The 12333-nt window shown below is 30.9% G+C and overlaps 1 protein-coding gene across 1 annotated transcript; it reads right to left on the bottom strand.

The window, feature by feature from the left end:
* Positions 1 to 334: 334 nt before the first annotated feature.
* Positions 335 to 4264, bottom strand: LOC149475433 (uncharacterized). The gene is made up of 8 exons (XM_089713284.1): positions 3970 to 4264; positions 2109 to 3776; positions 1921 to 2037; positions 1447 to 1542; positions 1314 to 1349; positions 1141 to 1221; positions 578 to 689; positions 335 to 415 (listed from the first exon to the last, which is right to left on the bottom strand). The coding sequence occupies exons 1-8, from the start codon at positions 4262 to 4264 to the stop codon at positions 379 to 381; spliced, it is 2442 nt and encodes an 813-aa protein (XP_089569410.1). The 3' UTR covers positions 335 to 378.
* Positions 4265 to 12333: the final 8069 nt, after the last annotated feature.

The following is a 12333-nucleotide window of genomic DNA, read 5'->3' as shown; positions in this document are numbered from 1 at the left end:
GATTGAAATTAAGTAGACATAGATGTTGTTGTTTCTTGTTTTCATCTTAAATCGGTTAGCAATTAGAGCAAACAAGTCTTCTAATTATTGTAACACCACAATTTCACACATTATTTCATTAATAGGATTAAATAAAACAAAAATCTTATTAGCACATTTTATTAATTTATTTACTATTTAATCACATTGTTCTCCTTTCATTACATACTTCATATTAAATGTAGGTAAGAATTTATTACTACTTTCTACTATCTTACCATTCCAATATAACATTTTTTTCACAGAACGAAGTAATTTATTTCCTATTTATATTGCAATTGGAATAAAACTATATTATTGTAATTTGTACAGTTAAAAAACTTAGGTATATCAATTATATTATCTTCTAACCATTTTCATAATTCTTTCGTTGATCCTGAAAAATAAAATAGACCTTTAACTTGATTTTGCTCCTTAAATAATTGTTAAAATGTGAATATTTTATAGACACAGAAGAAAAAGGCAAATCGACACTCGATTACGATTGTAAACGCTTTTCTTATTGCTATAAAAAGGAAACAAAATATCCTAGTTATACCTCTGTACATTAGCTCGTCTTCTTGCTTGGAAATCAAAGGCCCTTGGGTCCACTTCTACTCTGGAGTTACTGTCTAGACCTGGCATTATGTCTGAAAAGCCTTCGCTGTCGCCTATTAAAAAAATAAAAAATGTAGGTATACAGGGTGGAAACATTTAAATTATTTTTGAGATTTTAAAGGCAATGTTTTTTTTTTTTAAGTGAAACTTTTATTACATCGTCTCAAACTTTTTTGTCTGTGTAGCGCATGTCGCGTGTATCGTGGCTGCCGAGTAGGTATACCTACTCGGCAGCCGACCATCACGCGACATGCGCTACACAAAGCAGTGTTCGGAACCGTTCGAACAGTTTCACTTTTACCGTGGTTTCATAAAACCACGTACAACATTTTTTTATTTATGCTGACGCAACGTTTCGAATACTTTACAGGGTGCGTGGTCAGGGGACAACACAACGGGATGAATAAATCGCTCTTGAAATCAGTAAAAGAAAGTTGAAGAAATAATTCTTTATGGAGTTAATTTAATTATAATAGGTAATAAATAACTAACTAATAAACGTACCAAAATTAGTAAGTTTTGCGATGTCACTTGAATGCAAACTTCGATCAAAATACACAGTTCCTTCGGTGTCGGGTATCAATTCTGTAATAAAACACAATATTTTTCTATCATGAAATTCATTATATAGTATGTATTTTATTTTATAACTCATGAAAACCCAAAAAAAATATTACCGTATTGTTTCAAATTAGACTCCAATTCTTCATTATCTGTAAAAAATGTTGTATTATAATATGTACAATTTATTTAATTAAAAATATCTACTAGTTAATCATTTATGTTATAAACATAGGTATTGTTTCTTACCGGGAAAGAACATGACGATATTTGAATTTTCAGTTATAACCGTTTTCGGAGTTTGTGGTTTTGATGTCTCTTCTATAGGAGTATGTGTTTGCAAATCTGTAATTTTATCAACTGTCTCTATAAAGTTGTTTATTACTATAAATTTAAAGAAATTATGTATATCTATTTGAAATAATATCTTATATAATTTATAAAAGAAAGTCGTGTTAGTTACTCCACTTATAACTCAAGAACGGCTGAACCGATTTAGCTGAAAATTGGCAGGGAGGTAGTTTAGAGCCAGGAGAAGGACATAGGATACTAAATATGTACCACGGGCGAAGCCGGGGCGGACCACTAGTTATACTTATAAAAAGAAATAACATTTGAATAGTAGAAGCCCGCGAAGAAGTCCTAAAGCAATACCTATAGATACTGGAACTATAAGTTGTACTTACAAAGCAAAATTTTCACCAATAACATAATAAGTCTTACCAATTTTTATTGACGGAGTCGTTGGCTGTGCAACTTCATTTTTTATTAGCTTTTTCATGATTTCTTTAGATTTATTTGCAACTGTAGATGTTTTCATTTGATTTAAAAATTGTGTATCTGAAAATAGTTATTCTTTATTAAAAATATGGTTGAATGAGTTATTTCCAATTAATCAGAAAAATATTTACCCATAATTTGAAGTCTACGTAAAGCTTTTTCGATGCACCAACTTAAAATTTGCGTATTTGAATTGTGTCCTAATTCATTGCAAAAGCTAGTTGCCATAACAATAAAAGGATTTGGCTTCAAAGCGTCCATTTTTCCTTTCATTTCTTTGTTTTTTAGATCAGGTTTAATTGTAGTGGTTGTTGATAATTTTCTCTTCAAAATTTTCTTAGAATGTTTGATCCATCGTCTCTCTCTTTGCAGATTTTTTAAATCTTTGTTCATTTCATTTTTGTTAACAGGCAAAAGAATTGTTGTTTTTTTATCTGTGGCTTCATTTCGTTTATTCTTTTTAATCAATGCGTTTCGCTTTTCGGAATTTCCAAAGCTAGCTAATATTTTGGTTCGCATAATATCATCAATGAATGTATTGTTAAAGTAATATTTGTATATTAACTCATCGATATTTTGATAATCTTTTTCGTCTAATATTAGTCTATCATAGTTTTGTATTGGTGTGTCTTCGGGTATGTTTAATAAATTAATTTTAACTGGTTTTGCGGTAGGTCTTACAGTTGAAGTAGGTGATTCATTTGATTCTTGTTTCGGTTTGAAAATTTTTGGTTTAATACCTGAATTCAATGTGACTCCCTGTGGGACTTTCATATTAGAATATATCTGCTTAGCTTTCTTCAAAATGCGTGCAAAATTGTTCTGCCTATGAGAAATTTCACTCTGTGTTTTAGCGATAATGTTCTGTTTTAGGTTTATTTTTTCATTCTGTTCAAGCATCAACTTTTGTACACTGTAAAATTGTTTCTGTTGTGCTAAGAACTTCCTTTGCTGGTTTTCGAAATCAATTAAATTCTTTGAAAACTCTTTTTCTTTCTGATTGAAATATTGTTCTTTTGATTTAAGTTTCTCTTCCATTTTCTTTAACTCAGTATTGACTTTTAAAATTTCGGAGTATTTTGCATCGAAATCAGTGAACTGTTTATTCAAAGCATTTACGTTTTTCATAAAGTCTTCGTTCATAGAGCGGAGTTGTTTGTGTATGTCTTTAATATCATTATGTTGTTTCATAATTTTCTTGAATGTTTTCGTAAGCATGGATAGAACCTTGATCAAACCTCTCTCAGATATTGGCTTATATCGTATCGAATCGTCCGTTTTAGGCAATACTTTATAGACATTAACATCAATAGGCGCTGTTTGATGCCAAACAACGTCCTTTTCTCTATCAAATACACTACGATCTAATTTATTTATATCAATGTCTGTTTTATTAATTGGTTCGACGAATTCAAGTTTTTTAATTAGCCTCGTTTCGTAATCTTTTGTTTCTGACATGCTTCTTTTAGCATTAATCGAAGTATGGTTCGTTGTATTTGACAATATAGTTGTTAGTTCCTGGTTATCTAGTTTCTTTTGTTTTAGACCATCAGGCCTTGTTTTCAACACTTCGTTTATATCCATTTTATTTAAATCTTGGTTTATTTCATTATTATCGTCATATTTATGTTCGCTATTCAATATATCAGATACGTCATATGGATAGTCATTAAAAACGGAGGGTTTTAGTTTATTTATTATCACATCAGGTTTATGAATGCCTTCTTCGGTATGATCTTTCGCACATTTAGCGTCGTTGCATTTCTTAACATTGTCTCTACGTCTTTTTTGTTTCTTATCTAAAATTGCATGGGAAATAAGTATTTAAAAAAGCGATTAGTTAATAGTAGGTACCATAGGATATTTATCTTTGAAATGAAAGAAAGCAGCATTAAAAGATTGCATAAAAATGTATCGATCTGACTTAAAATTTTTAACGTATCAAACAACACACCTACCTACTTAATAGAAATGATAAAAAGAAATACTCACTGTACGCCGATCGTTTATTTCTCTCAACATAGCTTGATAGAACAGGCCCGTTTTGCATAAAATTATCATTAAACAAATCATAATTACTCTGAAGCATGTTATCAGCGTCTAATGAATTCGCTCTAAATATAAAAGAATTGGCTTGACTAGGCTTCGGAATTTTATTCCTGACCCATAAGCCTTTATTGAGGATATTATTTCGTTCCAATTTCGGCTTCATAAAATTCGACTCAACTTCCAAAAACGAAGTCGATATTAAACCGCATAAATTTAAAATTATCGATAAACAAAACATCACTAGTTATTTCTTTAAACCTCGTTCGGTGAATGTGCTGTTAATAATGCATGGAATTTTGTTTCAGTTTTGATAGTAATCAGAGTTGTAAGTTTATTTGTAAATAAAAAGTTTAGAGGTGTGTGCGTAATGTCGATATCGATGAAATTTTCTGTTAATAGATCTGACGTGTTTCCATTTATCGTATAGAAAGCGTTTTTGACATTTACTACATTTACTGACTATTCTATTGTAAATAATTATAATATCTTATATTCATAAAATAGTTCTACGATGAAGAAAATTGTCTGGTAGGTAAAGAAAAGCCTGATTTTATGAAGTACTTATAATTTTTTCTCAATAAAAATTACTTTTTATTTATGTTCGTATTATTTCTATGTATTGAAAAATAAGTCACACTGATTAAATCCCCTGATATTGAAATTATAGTTTAAATATTATTATATTTTAAAAATATGAGCGCGTGTGCCGAGCACACATGTCAAAAGCGAAACTTCTTTGACAAGATTCATAGATACCAAAATCGTCGTCTTACTTCATGACGTGACGGTATTGCCATGACGCGACCATGAAATTTTACTCCCAACGTGCCTAAAGAAGTTGCACGTTAAAAGCTTAGTGTTCCGACTGCTTCAAAGTCGTAAATTATTATCGATAAAATATCCAACATCACTACATTGTTTACAATGTTTAAGGTTGATGTTCCGACCGTCCCTCCATACATTTTTGATTACCTCTAAACACTTAACACAGACACTATTTCTTTAAAACTAATCATTTTATCACTTCTCTATAATGAAATGTGTGCGCGTTCGACCTTTTTAATCAATAATTTACAATATTTACTTAGAAAAACAACAGTAAAATACCGGAAAAATTTGACACTTCTACAGTAGTGTGCGTGACTTTTGCCAAGCGAAACACGACATAAAGCACGACATCTAGCGCATAGACTATATACTTATTACAGATCTAGCGCGTCAATGTCTAAACGAAAGGCGATGTTTAGACATTGACGCGCTAGATGTCGTGCATTCGCGTTCGTTATCTTATGCATAATGAGCATAATTCTAATAAATCAAAGTTCTGTGTAAAAATTGAGTAATTTCATTTCCAATCGTTCAAAGAAAATAACAATAAAATAAAATAAAACTAATGACCTTAGAAACTATGTTTTTTTTTTATTTATTACTCATTATTGTTCGTCCGTCGTAGGTCTGTAAACTGTATTGTACACTGAAGGTAAATGGTACTGTAGGTACTTTAGTTCGGCGTCGTCGCTCGTCGGCTTGATATAAAATTACATTCTTGATTTCATTGACACGCGCTATGATTTGCGCGCGGAATTTCTTGTGTTGTGAATTTATTTTTGTATGCTATGCATTTTAATTGATTCAAATTGCAATGTTTCTCTAGTATGCATTTGAGACTATATTGTAAATTGTAATAATTGATCGTGGGTATAGTAATTAATTATTCTAATAACGCAATTAGTAATATATGTATTTTCGGTGGGATTCAAAACAAAAAATTGGCCCGTGATTTTTATGAAATTTCACCACATTGCAAATCACATCAATCATAGTTCATACACATGTATGACGAAAGTGATTAGTATTGTGGCTAACATTGACTCATCAGTTCATCACTGAAACCAGTGATAAATCAGTACCTATATCATATTGTGTTTGAATATTTTTAAACAATGATATAAGTATACAATTATTATAAATCGGTAAACTATCAAAGTAATCACAAACTTGCAAACATTGGTAAAATGTCCAGTAGTTTATGAGCCTATTCATTACAATCAAACAAACAAACAAAGTTTTCCTCTTTATAATATTAGTGTAGACAAACACTATGAATACGATCACGAATGCAAATTCGGGGATTTTCTAATTATTGCTAAATAATAATTGAATTCGTTTTGAAATACTCTATAATTTTTAGTGTATAAATAGACATTTATAATGTGGTGCTCATTTTTTTTGTACTGCTAACGCTATTGTAGGTACCTATTTTCGTTGTTTTATTTCAAGTGAACACGGCCATACAATTTTGTCACGAGCCGCCTATGATTGTAGGTACTTTTGTTAGGCTCCTTCGTCGTCCGCGTCGGCTCGAAAGTTCTTGATTTCATTGTCACGCGCTATGATTTGCGCGCGGATTTTCTTGTGTTGTGAATTTATTTTTGTATTATTATTATTTTTTATTTATTTTTTTATTTTATTGATTCAAATAAAATATTACACTAGTATGCATTTGAGACTATATTGTATTATGTATAATTTATCGTAGGTATAGTTATTCTTATAACGCAGTTATATTTTCGGTGGGACAATTTGACCCGTGATTTTTCTGAAATATCACCACGTTGCAAATCACATCAATCATACACACGTATGACGAAAGTATAGTGGCTATAATTGACTCATCAGTTCATCACTGAAACCAGTGATAAATCAGTACATATATCATATTTTATTGTGTTTGAATATTTTTTAAACAACGATATATACAATATTATTATAAATCGGTAAACTACCAAAGTACTTCCGAATTTTCAGACAGACAAACAAGTAGTTTGAACACGCAGTTTTCTTATACTAGTAGCAAAAATCAAAACCATAATATTATGTTTCCCTACTATATTTTACTAAAAGTCGAGTGCGTCGAAATCGTAAATAATAATATGTTTTTCACCTTCCTGGTTATTTTCCTATAGTAAATAGTGTTTTAGGTTTGTTGTTGTAGGTAGGAATAATAATAATTATTCTTACATGTTGGTTATGAAATGTATATTGAAATAATTTACTTTTACAAATCATTAGTGATATAAGTTTTGAGTGAAAATGCTTGGATCAGCATAATATTATATGGTACTTCAAATACATGTTTTGATAAAAAAAACAATAGTGTAATAAAATAAAACTGCGTTTTATTGTAATCAATGTTGACAATTTTAAATTCCAAAATTATTGATCAATAAAATAGTTTACACCAACAAATATAACTTTTATTTTTATAACAATCGTTCATAATATAAACCGTAGCAGGTGGCGTTTTGAAGTTCTGTCTACTCATACAGAAAAATGGAAAACTTGTTTTTTTTGTAAACAATTTATTACTCATGTTGTTTGGCAACTCGAAGCGTGGTCGTCCGTCGTAGGTACTTTTGTTCGGCGTCGCGTCGTCGTCCGCGTCGGCTTGATATAAAACATTCTTGATTTCATTGACACGCGCTATGATTTGCGCGCGGAATTTCTTGTGTTGTGAATTTATTTTTGTATGCTATGCATTTTAATTGAATCAAATTGCAATATTTCTCTAGTATGCATTTGAGACTATATTGTAATAATTGATCGTGGGTAGGTATAGTAATTAATTATTCTAATAACGCAATTATATTTTCGGTGGGATTCAAAACAAAAAATTGGCCCGTGATTTTTATGAAATTTCACCACATTGCAAATTATATATTATACAATTACAATTACAATTATTATAAATCGGTAAACTATCAAAGTAATTACAAACTTGCAAAATATGCTTTTCCGAATTTTCAGACAGACACACAATTTTATTAGTTTGTTTTAGCAAAGTAGGTACCTATACCTATACGCTTACGTCGCGCGTCGCGTCGTCGAAAATGGTGCGCCCAGAAACAAACATACCTAATTCAGTTACAATCCTTTTTTTGTTCCGTAATTTATTGTATTTATTCTAATACGATTTTTTTTATTCGTCGGCCAGTTCTACTAGGTATAAAAAGATAAAATTGAAATATAATTATTGTAGCGACAGCCATATTATGTTACTATGTTTTCGTAAATATGTTTTTCACCTTCCTGGTTATTTTCACATAATCTTATCTTATATATAAAAATGAATCGCAAAATGTGTTGGTAAGCGCATAACTCGAGAACGGCTGAACCGATTTCGATCATTCTTTTTTTATTATATTCCTTGAAGTACGAGGATGGTTTTTATGTAGAGAAAACGTAAATATTATGTACCACGGGCGAAGCCGGGGCGGACCGCTAGTATATATATATAAATGAATCGCAAAATGTGTTGGTAAGCGCATAACTCGAGAACGGCTGAACCGATTTCGATAATTCTTTTTTTTATTATATTCCTTGAAGTACGAGGATGGTTCTTATGTAGAGAAAACGTAAACATGTACCACGGGCGAAGCCGGGGCGGACCGCTAGTCTTATATATAAAAATGAATCGCAAAATGTGTTGGTAAGCGCATAACTCGAGAACGGCTGAACCGATTTCGATAATTCTTTTTTTATTATATCCCTTGAAGTACGAGGATGGTTCTTATAGCTAGAGAGCTAGTTAGTTTAGTTTTAGTGCAGTGGCAGTGTAAATGTTGTTGTTGAGGTTATGTAAATTTAACACTTTAGTTAACTACCAAGATATAAAGAAATGAGGATAGGACACAATAACTATTGGTTGAGGTATTTATAAACTCATAATATACTTTTAAAAAAATCACGTTTTAATAAATTTCTAGAATTAAATTAGAACAGCTGATTCAAAATAGCCTAAAAAATCTTAATAATAATAATTACGCTTCACAGCAAGAAGAAATGTACCATATGTACCCGCACAAAGTCGATATTGTGTTGCCTACCGTTCGACTCAATGGCTAGGGTTGTAACTACCTTTAATAATTATTACCAAATTAATAAACCGAGTGATGCGAAATAACCATAATTCTTTTAGAGTTTGATAAAATGATCAGGCAGGTATTTTCTTTAATCCTCTGAATTCTCGGTTACTAAATTGTATCGTTGAAATTATTCTTAATCGCGTAAATTTAATAAATAATCATATGGAAAACACTTTTCATTTGTTTTTTTACTTTCACGCCCAACTACTATACAATAATTACGTTGTTTCGGTATTTTGACGAGAAAACGCAGGAAACATCCGTTGTATCATTTAAGATAGATTGTATATTTTGTATCTGTAGAATTGAAATCAAAGCTATGTATATGTTGTCTCCATTCTTTTCTTATCGGATTGTTGATCCCAATGCGAATGCGTCACTTAAATTTTATAAAAGACAATTAAGAACATCAAAAATAAAGTGATACGTAAATATTTCACAGTGCAATATATTATGTAATTAATAATAATTATATATTTATGAAAAAATAATTACATCAGATTTAATAATAGCAATTGTTTTGAATGTACATAATATGAATAAATGATTACATCATAATAGTAATAATCACAATTGTTTTATTTCCCATTTGTTGCAACCCTAGCATATTTTCATGTAGCAGCAGAAGTACCTACACTGGCGGCGCGGCGGCATCGTGCGACATCAAAGGCATTGCCTTACTAGGTAAGTTTATAATGACTCATTTCTTTTATTATATAATTTACGTTTTACTTTTACAGAATCCGATTCAATGGATTATGAAGACGAGTCACACAACGCCATACGATAGTGATGATGAATGAACATTTCAATAAATGCATGCGTGTTTTTTTATGTTGTTTTGTAATTGTTAATTGTTTCTTAAATAAAGAAATAAACTAAATATTTAAATGATGATTTGTTATTTGCAACACAACTTTATATTTGAGATTCTTTACAAATGTATATTTAGTTTTGTATCATCAAATTTATAAATTTTATTCCATAGTTTTCAAAATTAAATGTAAATGACCATAAAAACATTAATAAAGTAAATCATTGATGTAAGGTCAGGGAACGTAATACATATATACATCTGACCATGTAGAAGCTAAGTCTTGTTGACTGCTGAAGTCTGTAAAGTTTTGTTGTCTGCTGAAGTCTGTACGCAATGAAAATGTCTGCCGTTTCGAAAATAAGTTTTTAAGACCCTAATAAATAAAATATATGAATGGCAGATCTGGTCAAATACTTTCAAAATTGTATTTTTTTCAGCACTTTCATAAGTGTCTGCCAGAATGTTATCCGCGTGATAATGGTCTGCCATTGTTATTTTCCGATAGTAATAATAATCTATTTTCAAATATCAAAATGGCAGACGTGGTCAAATGGTTTCAAAGTTCGCCAAAAATTTCCACCTGTCTTACCTAAGCGCGCGCCCCGTCCACCACTCTGGGCTTAGTGACTCCTCATCTCATGTATAGTAGGTATAGGGGAATCAACACACAAAAATCCAGGTCTGGTCAAATACATACAGGTAGCTTTGCGCTAGCTCTCTAGCTATTACTTCTTATGGAGAGAAAACGTAAACATGTACCACGGGCGAAGCCGGGGCGGACCGCTAGTAAATAATAAAATAATAAATAGTGTATTAGATTTGTTATTGTATCTTGTATACCTACGAATAATTATTCTTACGTCTTGTTGGGAAATGTTCAAATACCTACCTATTGAAATAATTTACTGTTACAAATCATTAGTGTTATTAGTTTTGAGTGAATAGGCATGGATCAGAAATTCAGAATATAATATGCTACTAACTACTCAAATACATACATGTTTACACAACAAACACCACTGACCTCTATAACTATAAGTTATAGAGGTCAGTGACCGTCAGTGACAAACACTATGGATACCTACGCTCGCGAATGCAAATTCGGTGATTTACTAATTATTGATACCTAGTCATTGAATTCGTTTTGAAATAGCCTGTACTTTGTAATTTTTAGTGTTATAGACATTTATAAAATGTGGTGCTCATTTTTTTGTAATAAATCATCCCGAACGCTATTGTATTTTCGTTGTTTTATTTCAAGTGAACACCTATACAATTTTGTCACGAGCCGCCTCTGGCCTCTGGGTGAAATAAACAAGTCAAATGATTTTTGTTCTAATTGTATTTTGGTAGTAGTTTGTTTAGAATTTACATTACCATTGTTTAATTTTTATTTTGTATTTGCAGTAAAATAAAAAGATGAAAAACTTCATTAGGTATATTGTACGACACCTCACTCTGAATCGCGCTAGCGAAATTTTTTCGTTACAGAGCACATATACAACTTTCGGACAATCTTCATTGAGGCCGGCCGGCAAATCGAGTATGTCGAGAAACTTCACTTATTCGATGGAGGTATTCTACCTTCCTTCCTCCACAGTTGTGGGACCCCGACGTGCATTGAACACGCAGCTTTCTGATACTAGTAGCTAAAATCAAAACCACAGATATGTCTGTGATCAAAACCATAATAATATTTTTACCTATTATTTTACTAAAAGTCGAGTGCATCGAAATCGTAAATATGTTTTTCACCTTCCTGGTTTTTTTTCCATAGTAAATAGTGTTTTTGATTTGTTGTTGTATGAATAATTATTCTTACTTGTTGGTTATGAAATGTATTTTGAAATAATTTACTTTTACAAATCATTAGTGATATTAGTTTTGAGTGAAAATGCTTGGATCAGCATAATATCATATTTGCTACTTCAAATACATGTTTTGATAAAAAAAAAACAATAGTGTAATGTAGGTAATAAAATAAAACTGCGTTTTTGTAGGTAATCAATTTTGACATTATTTATTTCCCAAAATTACAATAAAATAGTTTACGCCAACAAATATAACTTTTATTTTTATAACAATCCTACTTCCTACTAATGCGAAAGTTCATACATGTTTCAAAAGAAAAACTTTTACTTTTACTATTATTTCAATTTATCCGGTTTAATTAAGACTTAATATTGATACATATGATCATTATAAATACAAATAGGAATTAACAATATAACGAATACGTGGCACAACTAAAATTTTACCGATACCACCCGTGGTCATTCTCCTTTGTGGGTCATTTGTAACAGGATGGCGGTTCTACAGCGAAAAAAGAAAAATGATGGTCAGAACGCTGATACCGGATACCTTAAGATACTGTAATATAAAATATTACTAGATTAGATAAAATATTATAGGTAGTATCTTCACCGTGTGTGACGCGCTTTACATTCACGCCATCTAGAGTTAAATCTTTATCATTTTTGTATACGTCTGTGTGTGTAAACGACCCTGTATGCAATGACAGATGTTAAAACGCATAATTTTACCGAATTGGGTGGATTTTAAGGC

The sequence above is a fragment of the Colias philodice genome, chromosome 30 (assembly GCF_061535455.1).
Source record: "Colias philodice isolate Cphi_HAF_F1 chromosome 30, ilColPhil1 Martin Lab GWU primary, whole genome shotgun sequence".
Taxonomy (NCBI): Eukaryota; Metazoa; Arthropoda; class Insecta; order Lepidoptera; family Pieridae; genus Colias; species Colias philodice.
The sequence above is the reverse complement of the archived record's forward strand: the minus strand, read 5'-3'. Positions and strand labels throughout refer to the sequence as shown.

Bases quoted from the DNA above. Each gene is read 5' to 3' on its own strand.
- LOC149475433 (XM_089713284.1), bottom strand. From the start codon at position 4,264: ATGTTTTGTTTATCGATAATTTTAAATTTATGCGGTTTAATATCGACT. The intron at 2,038-2,108 runs GTAAATATTTTT...AACTATTTTCAG, and splicing joins ACGTAGACTTCAAATTATGG to ATACACAATTTTTAAATCAA. The intron at 690-1,140 runs GTACGTTTATTA...TTTTTTTAATAG, and splicing joins CGCAAAACTTACTAATTTTG to GCGACAGCGAAGGCTTTTCA.